At 41.5% G+C, this 23,162-nt stretch overlaps 1 protein-coding gene across 3 annotated transcripts in view; it reads right to left on the reverse strand.

Annotated features, from left to right (window-relative positions):
* The window catches only part of LOC122554937 (succinate--CoA ligase [ADP-forming] subunit beta, mitochondrial-like), an 84,092-nt gene extending 66,416 nt beyond the window's left edge, over positions 1 to 17,676 (reverse strand). Inside the window, exons 1-2 of one of the 3 annotated variants that reach the window (XM_043700376.1) lie at positions 17,482 to 17,676; positions 14,190 to 14,373 (exon numbers count right to left, since the gene is read on the reverse strand). In XM_043700376.1, the coding sequence (XP_043556311.1) occupies positions 14,190 to 14,373; positions 17,482 to 17,586 (289 nt within the window). In that variant the 5' untranslated portion in view covers positions 17,587 to 17,676. Of the gene's footprint in view, positions 1 to 10,988; positions 11,096 to 14,189; positions 14,374 to 17,481 lie in introns of those variants that run through there. The other 2 variants (XM_043700377.1, XM_043700378.1) reach the window with 2 other exon arrangements.
* Between the last annotated feature and the right edge of the window lie 5,486 nt (positions 17,677 to 23,162).

Genomic DNA, 23,162 nt, shown 5'->3' on the forward strand with positions numbered 1-23,162 from the left:
TATTGGGTCCAGGTCGATGTGTTTGTTGATAGAATCTGTGGATGAGTGCCATGTCTCTAGGAATTGCCTGGCTGTTCTGTTTGGCTTGTCCTACAATAGTACTATTATAGTGACAATACTACTAGTATAGGACAGGCCAAACAGAGAACAGCCAGGGAATTCATAGAGGCATGGCACTCACCCACAGATTCAATCAACAAGCACATCGACCTGGACCCAATATACCGACCACTGCAACGGACAGCTGGAACTGATAACCGGAAGCGGCAGATTCAAACCACTATAAATGCTGGAGGAAACATCACAGAAGCGCTTCACAGGAGGCTCCCAAGCACTGAGGATGTCACCTAGACAGGGGACGAAACGTCTGCAACACAAATTCCCAGCTCAGCGAACAGAACCACAACGACGAGCACCCGAGCTACAAATCTTCTCACAAACTTTGAACCTTATAAAGGTCCAGGCAGGAAAATGGACACAAGACCAGATTAGCCACAATCCTATGTTTTAATTTCAGCAGGCTCCAAGAGCCAAGAATACTAATCGTATGTCCTACATTTCAATATTACTAGACTCTAAAGTCACAAGCCCTGGCCAATGTTCTGGGGATACAAATACAACTCCCACCACAATAGCTGGTGGAAATTAAATTCAATTATTAAAATCTAGAATTGAAAGCCAGTTTCAGTAATGGTGACCACAAAATTATTACTCATTCTTGTGAAAATCAATCTGTTTCACCACTGTCCTTTGGAGTAAGAAAACCTACAATGAAACCATCCACCTACATTTAACTCTAGGCCTACAGCAATATGGTTAACATTTAACTGCCCTCTGAAATGGCCTAGGAATCTGCCAAATCCAATGACAATTGAGCAACAAATACTGGCCTTGTTAGCAACTCTCAGCTCATGAACTAAATTTAGAAATACCCCTATACCCCACTGAGTGTGGAGCAAAGAGTCATTATAACAGGCTCTGAAAGCTGCTAGCTTAGCTTTCCCTGATTCATGACAAAAATAATTTCCACAGGTCAATCCGGTCACAATTTATAAGTGTATTTTAAACAGATTGATCGTTAAAATGAAGTTATGCAGGGAAATGTGATAACTGCTAAAGTTTCCATTCTTTAAAAGTTGCCGTTCCATCCTACCACAAATTTAATTTCCAAAACTATAAAAAAGACCTCCAAAACAGTGAAGGCACTGAAAAATAAATAGTGTTTTCCTCATTGTTGTGCATCTATGGCATTAAATTCTAGGTGATAGATGCAGTGGATTTTTGAATGAAGTTGACTGAACTACTGTGTGAACTTGTCAATCATCTAGATAACTTACTTGCAACGTTTTGGCACAAGTATACTATGCAAAGAAAGAATCAGCCTTTCAAACTAATGGAATGGAATAAGCTAGAGGTATGAGCAATGTAGCCTATGACAGGATGCAGACAGAATCAGCCAACAAGTGCAGAGAGGCCCAGTTCAATGTCAGATCATTTCCAGTCTATCTTTTATGCTTTTCACAATTGGTCTGGTAAGATGCTCACTAAGCAGCAGCAAGATGAAAATTGACAGGGATTTATGCTGGTTAAACGCCTTGTTAACACGATAACTCACCTCATTAATAATCATCCTTCCATCTTACTAAACTCACCAAACAAGCTTGATATCTGGAAAATTCAGCAAAAAAACTAGAATCTTTACCTGGTAGATTCAACTCAGCACATACTCCGAACAAGCGCCATCTGGGACACCGAGCGACAACTGCTCAGGGCACAAGCCATGACCAGGAGTTGCAGAGAAAATCAGCTATGGATAGTGGCATCCAGCATCTGCCAACCATCATGGTACCTCCCTGATACACTTGTAGAACACAAGTGGTGTAGATGTGCATAGCAGCAACTAGCATTGAAAAAGCTGCTTCTCTTTACACACATGGACAGGGATCTAGCTCACAGAATGGACCAGGCTGCATCTCAAGGCTGCTTCTTTGCTGTATTAATGCTCACTCATTTTGCACCTGTTTGCCTACTTGCACCATCTATGCTTTGCCTTACCTTGGCATATCTATTAGCACATTAGTGCTTCAGCCTAAGCCAAAGGATTTCATCTCAGCTTTGCATGCGCCAGCTTGACTTAAGCATGTTTTTTTGTTTAGTGCACTCACACAGAAAGGCTGCTTGCCAAGCTTGAAATGATTTTATTAGGTGGTGGGAGTGAACATTGCCATCTTCGTGTTTTGTACAGCACAGTGCAACACATCTACCATGTGTCAGCAAACATACTGCACCATTCATTCCACAAAATGAATGTGGCAGAAACAGGTACGGGTTAGTCCTCAGTCAAGAAAGCAGTCACAATTTGGGGTGCCAGTACCGTCAGTTATGGGCAACACCCATATTCAGTCTATTGGTTTTGTTGCAGCCAGTCACCCATTTGCGACGCTCAAAATCCATGGATCTGTCCCAGGGCAATTTGGACAACATTCTGTGGTCTGTCTGTACAGCTGTCAGGAAAATTGCATATTATTAGTCAGGGCATTGGGTCATCCTTGGGCTTATCATCAGAGTCGGTTGCAGTTCAGCATTGAATACATTCCTAGTTGCAGGGGATAAGGGCGGTGATGGGGATATCTCAAGTTGAATGGGGGGGAATTTGGAACAGCTTTGGAGGGCAAGGAAAGCTATGGAAGGGGTGGGCAGGTTATGAACTGTGACCACCCCCATGGCCTCCTTAGGTGGGCATCAGCAAGGAATTATACTGGAGTCCAGGGAGCAGGCAGGACAGTTTAATATTAAGTTCAAGGTGGTGGGTCTCCACATTGGGGAATGTGTTAAATGGGTTGAATGGTATTGCGAGGTAATAGAGGACATGAAGATCCTGAGAATGTACTTAGTGAGCAGGCAGGGTCTGGTGCTGACAGTGTCCAGCGCAATTGATGTTGCCAGTCCTCACTTTCCTTTCTCTCAAGGTGAAGTACTACTAGTAAATGACTGAAGCAGTACCTAGAGTGGGCAGAATAAGTGTCAGTTTGATGGTCAACACCGCATGATATGCATTGGCTGGACGTCACAACATTGTAATTACCAAAACAAGAAATTGCCATTTGCAACACGCAACTAGATTAGATTTGCAGTCATTGCATCGCCTATATGCATTCAGTTAGAGGGTGCCTCAGGGTCAGATGTACATTAAAGGCAATTAGTTATGTGCCATTGGTGCTTACACATTGAATCTGGACATATCAATAATATTGAAGTTGTCAGCAAAGACATTATAAAAGTTAGTGCTGGCTGAAGGCAAACCGCTATTAGTGCAACCTCCAATGGTCCTGTGTAAGCCATACAAATCCGAGTCACCCTCTGTCTCATAAGCATCACAGTAACGTGCTGAATTAAATTTCAGATTCAGTGATTGATGTGGATGTAGATTGGAAGGACGGATATTACAGTGCAGGCAACCAATTTTTGTTGGCATGTGGTGGTCATTCAGCCAGCACAATACCTTTAGCAGGTCACTGAAAATATTCCTCAAATCCCCTCTCAATCTCCTGCCCTTCACTTTAAAATTACATGCCCTTGTTATTGACACTTCAACTGAGGGGAACAGTTGCAGTAATCAATGGGGACAGGGTTGCTTAGATGAAATGTAGTGAGGGAGAATTAATGTCTGTGGCCTGGTGGTTACACAGCAACTAGGGTGTGTTATGAACTAGGCAAGGCCACTCGAAACTTTCTTAAGCGAGCAGCCCAGAACATAACTTTGCAAAATGTACAGTGAAAATTACCCAGAGTAAGTTAGCGAGGTTGACTACCAGATTTTAAATCAGACAAACATTTATTCACGAAATTACACAATGAATCACAAAGAACAGAATAAAGAACCCCTACAGAACTCAGTCCATCCAAACTAGACTTAATTATGCTGTTCCGAATATACGCAGCAGTCCCACTAATCAATCTCCCTTAAAACACAGTAAAGGAAATACGGAACAGATGCTTACAGATTGACGTTAGAAGGGGGGAGGCAGTTTCCACACAGCTTACTGTTGAACTCCCAACTAGTTCTGGACTGAACTGCCCAGCTAAAGAGCTGACCACTCCCCTTCTATCATACACGTCACTTCTAAAACATGACCACTTTGGCCTAAAATCTCATCTGTTTACATATAAACAAAAGGCCTCTCAAAATCCTTTTCATCTTTATATCAAACTAGTCTAATTGGAGGCTGGCCCATTTACGACCCTTCTGAAAAAGATCAAGTACCTTGAGAAAAGGAACAGCTGTTAGAAAAAAGGAACCAGCTTTGTGACAGATGAGAGAATCGGGTTGTATGTATGAGCAAGGGTCAGCCATGTTGCCCTTTTGCCACGAGCACCATGGCTTCATGATTGTTGCGCTGTGACATTACAAGTGTGGGGCAATGCCAGATTGCTAACCCTTGTCCAGATGCATAGCAGCCTATCAAAGCTGCCACAGGGTTATTGGTCTTTTTTGTTGTGAGAAGGGTATGTGGCAAGAAAGGGCAGAAAGTGGACATGAGAGATGATACAGAGGCGGGGCAGGGCAAGAGTCAGAGATGTACAGCATGGAAACAGACTCTTAGGTCCAACTCATCCATACTAGGGAAGAGACCTTGATCTATTTATCCTATCCATGCCCCTCATGATTTTATAAATCTCTATAAGGTCACCCCTCAGCCTCAGACACACCAGGGAAAACAGCCCCAGCCTATTCAATCTCTCCCCATAGTTCAAATCATCCAACCCTGGCAACATACATCTAAATATCTTGAAACAGCAACTGCTTCTCAACTGGAGAGAGAATGGAAGCAGCATCCAGGACTGCTGCGCTGAACCAGTCTACTGACAACTAACAATATTGTAAAAGAGAAATAGAAGAGCGTCCACTCATTGCAGGATCTATTGTCCTCCTGTTGGAAGTTAGTGACATCATGGTAATATCACTAGATTACTAACCTCAGGCTAATGTTGTTATGAAGCCTTGGTTTCGAAATTCCACCATGGCAGATGGCGAGATTTAATAAAATTCAATAAAAAGTTAGTATAGTGGTGACCATACCATTGTCAATTCTTATAAAAACTCATTTGGTTCACTAATGTCCTTTGGGGAAGGAAATCTACTATCCTTACCTGGTCTGGGCCAAACATGGTTCCAAATCCACAGCAATGCTGTTGACTCTTAACTGCAATTGGGAATCAGCAATAAATGCTGACTGGCCATCAAAGCCCACATCCCATGAACACAAGAAAAGTCTATCTATGAAGGTAATTTCTAATTATGTGACAACAGAATTCAATGCAGCTGCTGAATCCATGTTCAAGTTTTCACCAATTTCACTTAAACAGAATGTTCAAGCAATTGTTGAGACTAACTTAATTTTCATATTTATACATAGCTTTAAGGATAAAACATATGTATTTTAGCTAATAAATTTGTCATTTTTAAACTTATGCAATTTTCAGAAATAATTATGAAATAAACTCATTTTCAATCTTGTTTAAAGCAAGACTGTACTACTTGTTAAATTGAAACATTCAATTAAAACAAGGCTACAAGTTGAGACAACTCCTTCAGACATGCCTGGTGTGCAGCCATGACACCTTCAAAGGTCTCTTCTGATTTGTTCTGCCAAATGTGCTAGCGCCTTAACAGGTCACGTCTGCATAAGTCATACAACATGCAAACAGTTACCAGTCAGTCAAACCTGTCCATGGCACCCATGTTCCCAAATGAAACTAGACCCACCTGCCTGCATTTAGTCCATATCCTTCCAATCCTATCCATGTACTTTGCCAAATGTCTTTTAAATGTTGTAACTGTACCTGCATCCACCACTACACTTGGACTTCAGTCTGCACGAGTTACTCTACGTAAAAAAGTTGCCCCTCGTGTCCTTTTAAAAATTTTCTCCTCTCACTTTAGAGTTTTGAAATCCCACAGCCTAGATAAAAGACCCTTGCTATTCACCTTATCTATACTCATTACTATTTTATAAACCTCTAAGGCTGCCCCTCAACTTACTACGCTCCAGTGAAAGAAGTCCCAGCCTATCCAGCCTATGCTTTTTATAACTCAAGTCCTCCAATTCCAGCAAATTCCCAGTAAATCTTTTCTGAACACTCTCCAATTTAATAATATCCTTCCTAAAGCAGGGTGACAAGAACTGCACAGAGTCCTCCAGAAGAGGCCTTGCCTACATCCTGTCCAATCTCAACTTTACTTCCCAACTCCTCCTCCTCAAATATCTGAGCAAAGGCGACAATTGTGCGAAACATCTTCTTAACCACCGTATCTGTCTGTGATGCAAATTGTAAAGAATTATGTACCTAAAACCTCTAGGTATCTCTTTTCTACAACACTATTAACTGTATGATTAACTGTATAAATCCTGCCCTTGTCTGTTTCACCAAAATGCAAGAGCTCGTATTTATCCAAATTAAACTCCATCTGCAATGCTTCAGCCTATTGACCCAACTGATCATTATTTATCGCTTTGTAACCTTAAGGGGAAAACGTTTGCTATGAAACAAATGACTAATGAGCATCAAAATCGCTATCCGGCCAAAATTTACCAGGGTCAGAATCTACTGAAAATCCATCCATTATCATCATCCAGAGGAGAATTAACATGCATCCTTAAATTGAACATTCGATCTAGGGTTTCATATCTGTTTCAAATCAAACTTTTCATCTGACATCTGTCAAACTTTTAAAAACCCAGAAGACTCTAACCATTGAACATCTGAAGAACATAATATAACCTTCCAAAATGTCAACAACAACAGACCAATCTACCTACACCTCATTATACCTGGGAAATAAAGCAATAATTTCTGCCACTTTCTCTGACCGGACAGGCTAGTAATCAAGTTGAAAATATAGCCACACAATTCCATGTGGAATGAAGCCTTCTCTGAAACAACTGAACAAGCTGTTCTCCCAAACACTTACAGACACTTAGAAGCCAACCAAACACTAAAGCCAGTGAGTAAGCTCATTGATACAGTCTTATAAATAAAGGCACCATAGATCCAGAAGACCATGGGATGCTCTCTCATTAGAGAGTGGTGGCGCCTCATGACGAGAGGAAGGCTTAGATAGAGATCTCCATGGTAACTTCAGCTGGTGTGGGAATTGAACCAGACATCCAACCAATTGAGCTGGCAACCCTCAGTGAGTTAGGCTCAAATCATTGGAATTAACTATCCATATGCCCATTGGAGACTGAACAAGCTATAGCAATCATACCTCATGTCCATGCATTGCAAACGAAGAACAAATGAAATTTTATGTAGTAACTACTTAAACTAACCCAGAAAGCCACATATGAAAGGCAGGCCAGGAGAGAAATAACCCTGCACCCACAAGTAAAACTTATTTGAAGAATAATTTCCCTAACTGAGGTTCTTGTGAGCCGTTCATAATTTCTAGTCAAAAGCAATACCCAAATGTGGTCTCCCAAAATGCCAAAATTTAAGCTATATTGCCACATTGAATAATTATAATGGTATAATTACGATTTAATCTAAGTATCTAAGGTTGATCTATGAAAACAAATCAAATAAACTCCAGATTAGAATGTTGTGGCCCAATAGTAATGCCCCTATCTCTGGACCAGAAGGTAAATGTGCAAGTCCCACCTCAGGATGTGATGGCCATAGAATTGCATTATATAATATTAAAAAAAAATTGATTGACAAAACTCCAGGAAGTTAAAACATTTTGCACGAGAAATATTTGTATGGTCTATTACACTTGATCCCCTGTCAAGCCATGCATTAACATCAAGAAAAGAGTGGTTAGAGGTAGCAAGTATCTCACTTATGATTCCAAGCAGCTGATTATGGCCACTAGTGTGCACACTCCAGGTTCTTGTCTAAACAGTCATGTAAGACTAAATGCGGGGCCATAGCATCAGCTGACATGGACGAAGGGGTGACACCCCATCAAGTTCAAGATGACTGGGAACACAGCGTGCTGATGATCGTAACTAGTAAGTAGGACAATGGCAACAACATACCAGCAAGGTGTGTGACAGACGCAGTACTGTCATATGTTTAGTAACACAGGTGGTGAGAAGTCACCTGTGAAGAGTCTGAGATCTCACAGTATAAGCTTCACAGTTAGTCATGACATACAGGACAGCAGATCTCCTAATTTGAATAGCTATAGCAGGACAGAAGTTATAAATTGAATCTGATATACAGTTCCTCTAGGCTGCACAGCGACTCCAAGGCAATTGGCATGTAAATGCATTGACTTTCAGTTGCAGAGGTCACGACCTCACACAGACCTCTGAGATCCATGTACCAAAAAGAATATTTGAGGGAGCACTGCTTGTGCATCTTGGTGAGTGATCAAAACAAAATTTTGCCACAAAATTGAGAATTACTGCCCATAGAGTCCTGCTAAAACCCCTACTTGTCACTTTAAGTCAATTTTTATTTTAAAAATTCACAAAATTAGAAAATTTCAACTTCATAATAAGTCTAGCACATTCAAAAGTGTACAAAAATAACTTCATTGTAGCAGAAATCTGTTGGAAACAACACAGGTCAGTTGGATTTGTAAAACACAGCATATTTCACAGCCTGAGGTCATCGCAAATCACAGAGTCATAGAGATGCACAGCACGGAAAGAGACCCTTTGGTCCAATCCGTCCATGCCGACCAGATATCCCAACCCAATCTAGTCCCACCTGCCAGCACCCAGCTTATATCCCTCCAAACCATTCTATTCATATACCCATCCAGATGCCTCTTAAATGTTGCAATCATACTAACCTCCACCACTTCCTCTGGCAGCTCATTCAATAAACCTATCACCCTCTGCACGAAAAGGTTGCCCCTTAGGTTTGTTTTATATCTTTCACCTCTCACCCTTAACCTATGCCCTCTACTTCTGGACTCCCTGACCCCAAGGAAAAGACTTTGTCTATTTATCCTATCCATGCCCCTCATGATTTTATAAGTCACTATAAAGTCATCCCTCAGCCTTCAACGCTCCAGGGAAAACAGCCCCAGCCTATTCAACCACTCCCTATAGCTCAAATCCTCCAACTCTGGCAAGATCCTCATCAATCTTTTCTGAACTTTTTCAAGTATCACAACATCGTTGCGATAGGAAGGAGACCAGAATTGCATGCAATATTCCAACAATGGCCTAACCAATGTCCTGTACAACCGTAACATGACCTCCCAACTTCTGTACTCAATACTCTGACCAATAAAGGAAAACATACCAAATACCTCCTTCATTATCCTATATACTTGACAGCCCACTTTCAAGGAGCTATGAAGCTGCACTCCAAAGTCTCTTTGTTCAGCAACATTCCCTAGGACCTTACCATTAAGTGTATAAGTCCTGCTAGGATTTGCTTTCCCAAAATGCAGCACCTCACATTTATCTGAATTAAACTCCATCTGCCACTTCTCAGCCCATTGGCCCATCTGATCAAGATCCTGTTGAAATCTGAGGTAACCTTCTTCACTGTCCACTACACCTCCAATTTTGATGTCATCTACAAACTTACTAACTATACTTTTAATGCTCACATCCAAATCATTCATATAAATGAAGAAAAGTAACCGACCCAGCACCGATCCTTGTGGCACTCCACTGGTCACAGGTCTCTAGTCTGAAAAACGTACCACCACCTCTGTCTTTTACCTTTGAGCCAATTCTGTATCCAAATGGCTAGTTCTGCGTGTATTCTATGAGATCTAACCTTTCTAACCAGTCTCCCATGGGGAGCTTTGTCAAACACCTTACTAAAGTCCATACAGATCATATCTACTTCTCTGCCCTCATCAATCCTCTTTGTTATTTCTTCAAAAAACCCAATCAGGTTTGTGAGACATGATTCCCCATGCACAAAGCCATGCACGGAAACAGACCCTTTGGTCCAACTCGTCCATGCCGACCAGATATCCCAACCCAATCGAGTTCCACCTGCCAGCAGCCAGTTTATATCCCTCCAAACCCATCCTATTCATATACCCATCCAGATGCCTCTTAAATGTTGCAATCATACTAACCTCCACCACGTCCTCAGGCAGCTCATTCAATAAACGTATCACCCTCTGCGTGAAATGGTTGCCCCTTAGGTCTCTTTTATATCTTTCCCCTCTCACCCTTAACCTATGCCCTCTACTTCTGGACTCCCTTTCCTAGCCTTTCCAAATACACAGGACTCCCTCCAACAACTTGTCCACCACAGACATCAGGCTCACTGGTCTATAGTTCCCTGGCTTGTCCTTACCACCTTTCTTAAATAGTGTCACCAAGTTAGCCAACCTCCAGCCTTCTGGCACCTCACCTGTGACTATCGATGGTACAAATATCTTAGCAAGGGGACCTTTCAATCACTTCCCTCGTTTCCCACAGAGTTCTAGGGTACACCTGATCAGGTCCTGGGGATTTATCCACTCTTGTGTTTCAGGAATCCAGTACTTCCTCCTCTGTAATATAGACATTTTTCAAGATGTCACCATCTATTTCCCCACATTCTATATCTTCCATGTCCTTTACCAGAGTAAATACTAATGCAAAATACTCGTTTAGTATCTCTCCCATCTCCTGCGGCTCCACACAAAGACCGTCTTGCTGATCTTTGAGGGACCCTATTCCCTCCCTAGTTACTCTTTTGTCCTTAATGTATTTGTGAAAACCCCAAGGATTCTCCTTACCTCTATTTGCCAAAGCTATGTCATGGCCCCTTTTTGACCTCCTGATTTCCCCCTTCAGTATATTCCTACTACCTTTATACTCTTCTCAGGATTCACTCGATCTATCCTGTCTATACCTGACATATGCTTCCTTCTTTTTCTTAACTAAACCCTCAATTTATTTCGTCATCCAGCATTCCCTATACCTACCAGCCTTTCCTTTCACAAACAACTGAAGTGGAGTCACTTGCAATGGAAGGAAACAAGGGAGCAAGATCCCTCAAGTGACATCACTGACCAAATAAATGATATTTCTCTTGATGTTCGTTGATAGAGGAATGTTGCCTTGACACCTGCAAGACTTCCCTGCTCTTCAAGTAGTAGAACGAGATCTTGTACATCCTCCTGAGGAAGCAGACAGGGCTTCAGTTTAACATCTCATTTGAAAGATAGCACCTATTCAGTACTGCATACTTCTTAGCTAAGATTATGTTTGCCAGTCTCAGCAATGGATGCCAATCTTCTGACTCAACAAAAAATTACTACCATGAAGCAAAGCTTTTTTCTGTCAGGTGTCAGCCAAGCTCTAACTTTTTAAGATGCTTACCCTTCACTGCAATAAAATCAAACAAGTTAGACAGTGCACAATATCACTGGGACAGTTGTTAACATACAAAGTGCATATTAATCTAAAAACTATATTTTAAAATCACACTTTCTGCTCATTGGGATAGATGAATGGCCTGTAATATCAACAGCAAAGAAAATGCAAGATCATTCACACCAACTGCATGATTTTATTATCACAGCTGCAACAGTACAACAGGCAAATTGTTCACAAGTTCAAAATAATAAAGACTAGAATTTATCCTTTATTAAAATTAGTAATTTATTCTACATGTCAAAAACATATCAAACACATGTTGTGGAGTAGAAAGCTGATCTATTTTACCTAAAATCTAATAAATCAGATAAGAGTTTTCATCCATATCATAACTTCTCACATCTTCAAAAAAATGCCAAAGCACTCTATAATCAATGGATTACACTTGAAATGTTACACATCTAATTTTAGCCCAGCAGGCTTCCACAAACAGTATATATAAAATGCGGTGGCAAGATATTAGATAAGGGCAGAATACTGGCTTGAACATCAAGTTAAGAACTTCAATTTTTTGTGGATAAAATCCATTTCCTCTGGTTTGGGAGTCATTGATAATGTATAAAAAAGGGTTAGCAGAAAACTATGTTGTATATTGATGAAAAGAGAAACGTTCATCAAAACTTTTCTTCTTCCGTTCATCAGGACGAACTTTGGAATCTAAATTTCTAATTATCACAGGAATTTATAGAACAGGAGAAAACGGTGCTGAGAAAAAAAAAAGTGGGAACTATAGACTCTCCAAGCTACTCCACAGTTCAAAAAGAAGAAGTGCGAGATTTAAAAATATGCCTTTTATTTGCATAGAACAGATCCCTGCGTATGAAAGTATATTGTTCCTATGGAAAAAAAGTGAACTATGTTACAAGCTTGATTGATTTTTATTAAACTGATTATTAGCGCAGCTATTAGGCCACTCACACTGCACTCAAATTCACAGACTATGTTGTTTAATTGCATTGTTTTGGACTGATGGCAGCATCCTATTTTTGGAAATTACTGTTCAAGTGGCCAGTATGTAGTAAAAGCATGAAATGGTTTACTTAATCTGAGATTCTTGACCTTTCCAGGATATTAAAGTATACAGAGTACTTCTTGGATCCAAAGGCCTTTGGCCCATTTGCTTGGCAAAATAGGGTACTAGCTATTTATTCACCTCAGTAAGCTTGGCACAGAAAGACAGCACATTAAAGTAATCTTGCAGAACACTGTCTATGTGATCTTCTCCACATCAGGGAAATGAAGCGCAGATTTGGTGACCAATTCCCCGAAAACTTATGCTCCAATTGCTTGCCATGTTTTCACACTACCTTGTTTTCTGGCCAATATCTCTGTCTCAGGTTGGCTGCAGTGCTCCAGCAAAACTCAGCGCAAGCTTGAAGACCAACATCTCATTTTCCACTTGGGAAACCTGCAGCCTTCTGGACTTAATATTGAGTTCAACAATTTTAGGATGTTAGCACCCTTCCCCTTGCTTTCCGCCATCTCCACAGACCAGGCCTTGTCTACCACACAAATACATTGTCAGCCACAAATAGTCCCCATTAGCAGCTATTCATGCCCCAAGACTGGTTAGGCCTCTGTTGGAATATTGCGTGCAATTCTGGTCTCCTTCCTATCAGAAAGATGTTGCGAAACTTGAAAGGGTTCAGAAAAGATTTACAAGGACGTTGTCAGGGTTGGAGGATTTCAGGTATAGGGAGAGGCTGAACAGGCTGGGGCTGAGGGGGGACCTTATAGAGGTTTACAAAATCATGAGGGGCACGGATAGGATAAATAGACAAGGTCTTTTCCCCGGGCTCGAGGAGTCCAGGACTAGAGGGCATAGGTTTAGGGTGAGGGGGGAAAGATATAAAAGAGACCTAAGGGGCAACTTTTTCACGCAGAGGGTGGTACGTGTATGGAATGAGCTGCCAGAGGATGTGGTGGAGGCTGGTACAATTGCAACATTTAAAAAGGCATCTGGATGGGTATATGAATAGGAAGGGTTTGGAGGGATATGGGCTGGATGTTGGCAGGTGGGACTAGATTGGGTTGGGATATCTGGTCGGCATGGACAGTTGGACCGAACAGTCTGTTTCCATGCTGTACATCTCTATGACTCCAACCATTCTTTTGTCTGTTTAATTGTTTCTCGCTTTCTTTGGGCTCTATCCTCATCTATTGTTAACTCTCTCCTCTTCCCCTCACTCCATCTTCTGTTTAACAAAATGTTTTTTTCCAAGCTACCATCAGTTCTTAAGGGGTCACTAAGCCCAAAATGTTAACTTTGATTTCTCTCTCAGACCTGCTGAGATTTTACAACAATCTGTTTTTGTTTCAGATTTCCAGCATCTGCAGTTTTTCATTTTTTTGTCTGATGATAACATTGTTTGTCTTTCACTCTAGTTTAAAGGAACTTGATGTAATCCGGAACTTACCATATAAAGTAACTTGTGAAACAGATATTCCTTATCAAAAGAAAACTGCAGGATCTACAAAGGTCAGGCAGTATCTTTACAGATAATGGGCATGCCAATATTTTTGGCATTTAGATTTCACTAAAACTGGTAACTAAAGGTTAAGAAAGCATCATAGGAAGATTGGGAACAAAGATAAGCTGTGATTAAGGTATTAGTCTTCTTCTCTTACTTCTCTATCTTCTCAAACTGAAATGCTTATTTATCATTAAATTTCAGTTAGTTACTGATAGCTCACCCCAAAACACAAACTACAAGATTATTCATTTTCCCTCACAATATTGACCTTACAGCTGTTGTCAGACTTCATTCACATTTGAGGTAAACATGAATCTAATTCACAAGCAATAAAGCAATTTCAATTTAATTGCCATCATACCAATTGCTTTGGCAGCAGAATATGCTTCATCTGGTGTAGAAACAGCTTTCCCATTGGGTACAGAGATGCCAGCATCCTTTAGCAATCCAATACTTATGTACTCTTGCAAGGAAAGGTTTCTCTGCTGTCGCTGAATGTTTTGCATACCATGGACTGAAAGTAAGCCAGAAGACATGCCAAACACCTAAAGAATTTAAAACAAACAATCATAACTTGCATTAAATTTTAAAATAAAAATTCAAATTGAAGATACATTATTGGGAAATGGTGTCGTAGCGGACGGAACTAATAATCTAAAAGCCCAGGCTAATGCTCTGCTGGTCACTCTACGATAGCTCATGGAATTTAAAATTCAGTCAATAATTGTGAAATATAAAAATAGTCTCAATAATGCCCATTAGAATTACTGAATGCTCTGGAAACCTAGCTGATTCACAAAAAAGTTCTTTAGGAAAGGGAAAATGCCAGAGACCCACAGCTTAATCCTTAACTGCCTGCTGAAATCATCTAGCAAGCCACTCAAATCAAAGGGAATTATACAGATGGGCAACAAATGCTGGCCTTACTTGCAGCTCCTACACCCCATAAAAGAATAAAGACAGCATTATATTAATAACTGGATCAATGTTTCATTAAATGAGGATAGCCTAAAGCCCAAAGGACTGTGAAGGTCATTGCAGCAGTCTAACCTAACTACTACTTGCATTAAAAAGAAATTTAACAACTCGTCTGTTGTTCTTTCAAGACAAAGCATTTGCAAGAAGAACTGCCTCCATTATGTGCCATGCTATTCAGAGTTTTAAAAAAAAAAAGAGAACCTCATCAGGTACTAGCATTAACTAGCTGATGGACTTCCAATACCACTTTTCACAAGGCTGCAGTGGACTCAACATTAATAACCTAGGGAAACGTTGACCATCTATTACTTTCAACTACTCTGGCTATATTCTTTTGATGTGCAAATAAATCCTAATCCTGGATGGCACTGGAATTATACAAGCAAATACTCGACAGCAAAAATAAATCTCTAATTTCATCTTTGTAACAATAAAAATATAAAATATTAAATCTTGAAGTCAAAACTTTGGAATATATGGTGTAGTTATTTTTCCTGTTAAGTTAAATCACAAATTGATATATTACATGCACACCTTTTGAGGAATAGCAATTCATTCAAAGATTTGAATTTAGAACTGAATTTTTTTTTTAAAATGCTAGGAAAACTCAGGTCTGGTAGCACCTGTGGAGTGTGAAACAGCTTTCAAGTTTCAAAGTGATGATGTTTTGCCAAAATGTGAGTTCAGATGATTGGGAACCAACCTGAAATTTTTCTTTAAACTTTATTCTGGTCATAATTGTGAAATCCAAAGTTCATATCATTATTCCATTTAAACTGAAAACAACTTCAGAAGTCCAGGTGTATGCAAAAATCCACAATTTGCTATGTGAATACTTCAGCTTGATTAGTTGCCTACCTGCCTGCTAACATCACCACTGCACATAAAGTCAACCCTATGACTTGGCACAAGATTTAATGTGCCATGATAAACTACCAAGCCCATCACACAGACCACAGGATCTTTCTCCGTTTCTTTCTTAGACTTCAGCAGCCTTCATTTAGTGCTGAATGCACAATCTGGGTTGCTCACTCCATTTTTCTCCAGAGATGCTGCCAGACTACTAAGTAGTTCCAGTATTTTTGGATTTCATATTTCTAATATTCACAATATTTTGCTCTGATATCTGGAAAATATATTCAAACTCTTCCAGACCTAAGTTTCTCCAGCAATCTGTTTTTGCTTTCGATCTTCAGCACCCACAATTCTTTATTTTGCCTTACTTAAGATATCCATTTGGCCCACCCAGTTTGTAACAGTGTTCAGGCTCCACTCCTTTCTTTTCTCATCGAAATCTACATTGTAATCCTCTATTGGGGCAGCACAGTGGCTCAGCAGTTATCACTCACCCAGGTTAGAGTCCAGCCTCAGGCGACTGTGTGGAGTTTGCACATTCTCTCAGTGTCTGCATGGATTTCCTCCCACCATCCAAAGATGTACAGGTTAAGTGAATTGGCCATGCTAAATTGCCCAAAGTGTTCTGGGATGTGTAGGTTAGGTGCATTAGTCAGGGGTAAGTGTGGGATAATGGGGTAGGGGAATGGGTCTGGGTGGGTTGCTCTTCGGAGGCTGGGTGTGGACTTGTTGGGTCGATGGGTCTGTTTCCACACTGTAGGGATTCTATTTTATCCTCTCCTCTTCATGTTTGTTTGACTTTTCCTGCAACCATTTGTGCTACTCATTTCAATAATTCTATATAGTTGTGACTGCCACATTGTCACTATCCCAAGTGAGGTCGTTTCTTATAAATTCATGATAGGATTTCTTAGTGACTATTACATTGCAGGCTTCCAGTTATTCATCCCCACAAGAGAAAACATTTCTCACATATTCATTCATATCAAAATATTTATAAGAGACTTGAATAGGGAAGAAGTTTAGGAAAGGAATTCAAAATCTTCAGGCCTACACAACCGAAGCAATGATCAGTAATGGTGCAGCAAAGCAATTGAGATAGGGGATGCAGAAGAGATGAGTTCAAAAGAACAATTCTCAAGAGAGTTGTACACTGGATAAGGTTATAGAAAGGACGTTGAGGGATTTTCATCACAAAGCTGTGATGATTAAGCTCGTGGTGAAACAAAAGCCAATTCACATCAGCAAACGGTTATGATTGATCAACAAAGGAGTGAGAGAGTTCAGATACCAGATTTTGCCTAAATTCAAGTTCAGAGGGTGGAAGCTAAGAGTTGGCATATCAGAATAGTAATTTGAGTAAACAACGGGACTTTGAAATCGTAAATAATGTCATTGCCACTTTGCTTAAACCCACTTGCCAAATTTATTTGCAGCAGACGAGTTAAGCCATCACACCCTGGCTGAGAGGCATTGACTGTAGTTTCACAAACAGGTCTGGGAAGTCTGCGAGCACCGCAAACCTTTGAAGCATGCAAACCTGAACTTGAGCACCAGCTGGGCTGGGTAGCAATGCCAGCGGGAGCACGGGATGGACAAGGTCATTCACAGAAACCCCGAGGGTCACGGTGACACTTGGGGCGGGGTCGGCGCTGTCACGTGCACCCTCTTCGGAACGATCGCCAGCGCCGACCTCCCCAGCTCACCGCCCCCTCCCGCTCCGGGCCGGGCCGGGCCGGGCCGGGCCGACCAGCTGGCAAACTCCCACAGATCAACACCTCCTTCCCTTTAATCCACCACTTTCACTTCCCATGACTCACCATGTCCCCTCCACAGGGCTGACAGACACTAACACCGCGGCGGAGGCGGCCGCAGCAACAGCAGCCTCGCCGAGCCGCAAACAACAGGCATCCCACCGCCGCCATGGTCGGCTCTTTCTCCAACGTCGGGAATGCGCAGGCGTGGGACCAATAGGACCTGGGGCCCCAAATCAACCAATCAGAATCCGCGGCCGAGGCAAGGCGAGGGATTCAATGACAATGACAGCTCGGCCTGGTCCCAGTTTGGGATGGCTCTGATGCTGGTGACCTGAAATAAAGGCTGAAAATGATGGAAGTCATCGATAGGCCTGGCAAATAGAGAAAGAGGTTTAGACATTTCAGAAATAGGATGTCTCAGTGTCCAGATTTTCTCCAGATTTGTAGTTCTTGTTGTTTGGCGTATTTAATTAACTTTGCTCGAGGCTGTTGACTCCCCAGAGGCCAGTATCCCATCACTAAGTCACCTTTTATTTTACAGGTGGAGAGTCCTTGTCACTGATCCAACTTCCTCAGAGTCAACTCCAAGAGTGTCAGGATGTCTAGCACTCCTGCATTTGATTTGAAGATGCCAGTGTTGGACTAGGATATACAAAAGCACTAGCTTCCAAATAAACCTGTTGGACTATAACCTGGTGTTGTGTGATTTTTAACTTTGTACTCCTGTATATATTCTGTCAGCCAGGGCTCCCTGATTGGATCAGATAAACATTCCAAATCAGTGAATTCATATTCTACGACATTCACCTGGCTGACGTTGTTACAGTTACTACAACCCTCCCTGCCTGAGTCTGAGAACATAAGGCTGTTTTATTTTGTAGCTTTTCCTGCAGTGTTTTAGCACCAGAGCAGGTTGCCCCACCTCTGCCTCTGATGCAGGTTGCACGTAACACACAGTAGCTCGCCTCTTGCATCCGGAGCATCTCGGAAGAAATTAATTTTCTCTTCAGGCAGTCGAGGAGCTGGGCACATTTTGCTCCTGTGCCGTTTGTGATTTTGCAGCTTTTATATAGTTCACATGCTTGTTCAGGACCATTCCACTTCACCAACTTTATTCATCACCAGACCTAACCTCGAATTCACCATGCCTATTGCCCATGCAGGGCCATTCCCATGTTTCCTAAACCAAACTGCTCACTGAAGTAATCTGTCTGTCTTGCTTAATGGAATCCTCGATTTTGCCTCCGGGCAAAGGCTGAGACAACGGATGAATGGGCACCGCACAACAAACAACAGACAGGAGGGTTCCCTCCCAGTTGGGGAACACTTCAGTGGTCCAGGACATTCAGCCTCGGACCTTCAGGTGACCATCCTCCAAGGTGGACACTCCCACACTCACACATGCCCCCCCTCACAGACTTAAGACACTCTGCACTCACTACACATACACACATACACTTTCTCACACTCACAACCCCCAACCCAGACATACACACATATACACAGACAAAGACCCACATGCACACATATATTTTGTGGGGTGAATTTGTACTTGCAGGGTTACTTTGTACTTTGCTCAAAAACTGCATGCATTCATGTAGAACTCTGAGCTCAAAAACTGCATGAATTTATGTAAAACTCCGTTATCTCACTTTTTAGATTAGAATCAATCTAAACATCATGGTATAGACAGAGAACACAAGGGGCCAAAATCTTCAACATATTGTCTAGCTATCACCATTGTTAACAGCTAACCTAAGAATGCAAATTTTTAATGAAAAAGGTTTTGTGATTTACACATGAAAGAAGTGAAACTATCACTTTATTCTAACAGATGAAAGGCTTAACAGACAATCAATTTTTCAATGTATAATTTCAGTTACATCACACTGTAAATTCTTGCTATAAATTCTATGCGTTAGGATTGAGCCCTCCACTACCACCTGATGATGGAGCGTCGCTCCGAAAGCTAGTATGCTTCCAATTAAACCTGTTGGACTATAACCTGGTGTTGTGTGATTTTTAACTTTGTCTTCTTTAGGTAGACATAGGAGGTGTTTGTGCTCTGTTATTATTACAAAAGATATTGGTGGAACGTCCTGATTCCAATTTTGACTGACAAATCTTCTTTCTCCACCTCGGCGTATTTATGATCTATATTAACCTAAGTCTTGGATGCATAGACTATTGTTCTTTCCTCTCCCCATTGGGCCACCTATGTGCTAATGTTATCCCAATGCCCTATGGGAGGCATTGCATGTCAATACCTGATCTTGCTTTGGATCACAGTGTGCCAACACCCCAGAGGAAGATAGCTGTTTCTTCACTTCCCTAAAGGTTATGACTTAGCTCAGGAACCATTTCCAAAGCTGACCCTTTAAAGAGTTGGTGCACAGGTGCCAGGATGGAAGCCAGGTTATCTATGAACTTTCCATAACAGTTCACTAACCCAAGAAAAGTCCTCAGCTCCACTACTGATGTGAATAGTGGGGCATTTTGATCACCCTCACTTTATCTTCTAACGAGTGTAACCCAATCTTGTTGACTCTTAAGCCCAAGTAGGTCACTTGGAGTGCCTGGAACACACATCTTTCCCTTTCAAGGCATATGCTTGCCTGGGAGAAATATCTAAGGACTATGTCCAAGTTCTCTAAGTGCTCCTTATTGGTCTTCCCTGTGATTAGCATAGCACATAGGTAAATGTTCTCCATCATCCACTGAAAAATTGCACAGACTGAAGATATCCCAAATGACAGCCTCATGTATTGGTACAAAACCTTATGGGTATTTACTACAACATACTTCTGAGAATCCTCATCTAACCACAATTGCAAGTATGCATGGCTCATGTCCAGCTTCATGAAGGATAGCCTCCCTGCGAGGTTTATGTATAAATCCTCTAAGCAAAGGATCCAGCTGTGGGAAGTGTTTGTTTAAAATCCCCACAAAGGCGATTTCACAATCAACACAAGTAGTGCTGACCATTCTGCAAACTGGACTGATTTGATGATTCCTTCACTTTCCAGCCTTCTGATTTCGACCTCTATTTTTGTGAGTAAGGCAAATGGCACTGGGTGGGTCTTGCAGAATTGTGAAATGGCTTCCTGGTCAACATGCAAAGTGGCATTGGCTCTTTTGATAGTCCCTCGACCAGCCTGAAAATCCTCTGGGTATTTAATTACTCAGGCAGCCATTTTCTATTCAAAAAATGATGAGCAAATCTAGGTAAATCTTACTCAGCCAATTTTGCCCAATTGAGCCTGGGCCTGAGCCTTTTACTACAATCAGTGGTAACAGAACCATCTGTTTCTCATAAGAGACAGGAGCCAAAGTTGTACGCTTAATCCGTGAAGGATCCTTGTTATAGCTTCTCATTCTAGCCAAGGTCTTGTGCAAATTTACAGGTTGGAATCCAAATCAAATTTTGTTAAAGACTTGTTCTGCGATCGCTGAAATGGCTGTATCAGTATGAACCTCCATTAAGGCAAAATGACCATTTAACCAGACATTTATTTTGTTTGCTTCTGATTTTTCTGAACAATTTAACTTTTTAAAAACACATATAGGTGGACTATCCACGATGTGCACTCTCCTGGATACTGGCCTATGTGTTCTCTTACTCAATTTAGGTCATAAGACACAGGAGCAGAAATTAGGCCATTCAGCCAATCGGGTCTGCTCTGCCATTCAATCAAGGCTGATAAGTTTCTCAATTCCATTCTCCTGATTTCTCCCCATAACCCTTGATCCCCTTCATACTCAAGAATCTATCTCTCTCATTCTTAAATATACTCAATGACCTGGCCTCCACAGCCTCCTGTGGTAATGAATTCCATAAGTTCACCACCCTCTGGCTGAAGAAGTTTCTCTTTATCTCCAATCTAAAAGGTCTTTCCTTGACTCTCAGGCTATGCCCTCAGGTCCTAGTCTCTCTTACCAATGGAAACAACTTCCCAACGTCTACTCTGTCCAAGTCATTCAGTATTCTATATGTTTCAATTAGATCACCCCTCATCCTTCTAAAACCATTGAGTATAAATCTAGAGTTCTAGATACGTTCCTCATAAGTTAAACTTTGCATTCCTGGGACCATTTTCACGAATCTCCTCTGAACATTCCCCAGGGCCAGGACATCCTTCCTGGGATATTCAGCCCAAAACTGCGCTCAATACCCCAAATGTGATCTGACCAGAGTTTTATAGAACATCAGAAGTACAGCCCTGCGTTTATATTCAAGTCCTCTCAAAACAAATGCCATTATTGCCTTCCTAACCACCGACTCAACTTGCAGGTTTACCTTGAGAGAATCTTGGACTAGAACACCCAAGTCTCTTTGTACTTCAGACTTCTGAATTTCCTCCCCATTTAGAATATAGTCTATGACTCTATTCTTACTACCAAAGCGCATGATCTCACATTTTCCCATGTAGTATTTCATCTGTCACTTCTTTGCCCACTCTCCTAACCTGTCCAAATTCTTCTGCAGTCTCCCCACTGCTTCAGTGCTGTCCCTCTACCTATCTTTGTATCATCTGCAAACATAACTGGAGTGCCCTCAGTTCCTTCATCCAAATCGTTAATGTATAAAGTGAAAAGTTGCGGTCCCAACACTGAGCATTGCGGAACACCATAGTCACCAGCTACCATCCTGAGAAAGACCCTTTTATCCACACTGTCTGCTTTCTGCCAGACAGCCAAACTTCTATCTATGCTAACACCTAGCCTCTGACACCATGGGCCGCTATCTAACTCAGTGGCCTCCCGTGTGGCACCTTGTCAAAGGCCTTCTTGAATTCCAGGTAGATAACATCCGTTGGCTCTCCTTGGTCTAACCTGCTCCTTACTTCCTCAAAGTCAACATGGAATTCTTTGCTGTCTCAGATCCACATACTGGCAGCAACTATAATGGCTTGCCAACCTGGATCCTGAAGAGATTTTAACAGTTTGGCCGAGGCTTGACTTTGTTTTAGGGTTTTGCTGGGTACTGAACTAAAGTCCTTCTGTTCAGGATATGTCCTGAGTGAAGCTATGCAATTACCTTCACTGAAGTGGTGTTCCCAACTTCAGTCGGTCTGTCAAGGGTGTGCACTTCCATCGGAATATCCTGCAACTTACATGCTCCTTTTGCCACATTTTCCAATGATAATTTGTAGTAGTAGTCCCTGTTTGAAGTACTGTTGGGCTTCAGCTAGTAGATGATTTTGCATGGCTGCATCATTAATCCCACATATCAAACAGTCTCTCAGCATACCATTAAAGGTTAAACCAAAGTCATATGTTTCTGTCAGTCATCATACCCTAGTCAAAAATCCCAGTACGGATTTCCCCTGGTTCTCAAATTTCCATGTAAAACCAATAGCATCACAGAATTAGAGGAGGCTCGGGGTTGTAATATTCCTTAACTAAATCAATCAACACTTGAAAGGTTTTAGAATCTGATGCCTCAGAAAGTTAGGCTTGAATTAGCCAAAAGAGCTGTGGGTCGGTAAGCTCTCAGGAGAATTACTCATTGTTTTTCCTCTGCCCCAATGTCATTAGTTTAAAAAAAAACACATTTTTTCCACACACTGGGCTGAGTCTTTGATGGCAGGAAGAAACGATTCAAGCTTCCCAAATAATGACATGATGCCAGACATGCAGAAGCGGGCCAGTTGGATAGAAGTGGAGGTTTCTGGTCACTGTAGGGGCCTGTTGCAGGCCAGATCATGATCCAATTTTGACAATTTCCCACTGGGAAAGTGACC

This window comes from Chiloscyllium plagiosum, chromosome 12, assembly GCF_004010195.1.
Source record: "Chiloscyllium plagiosum isolate BGI_BamShark_2017 chromosome 12, ASM401019v2, whole genome shotgun sequence".
Taxonomy (NCBI): domain Eukaryota; kingdom Metazoa; phylum Chordata; class Chondrichthyes; order Orectolobiformes; family Hemiscylliidae; genus Chiloscyllium; species Chiloscyllium plagiosum.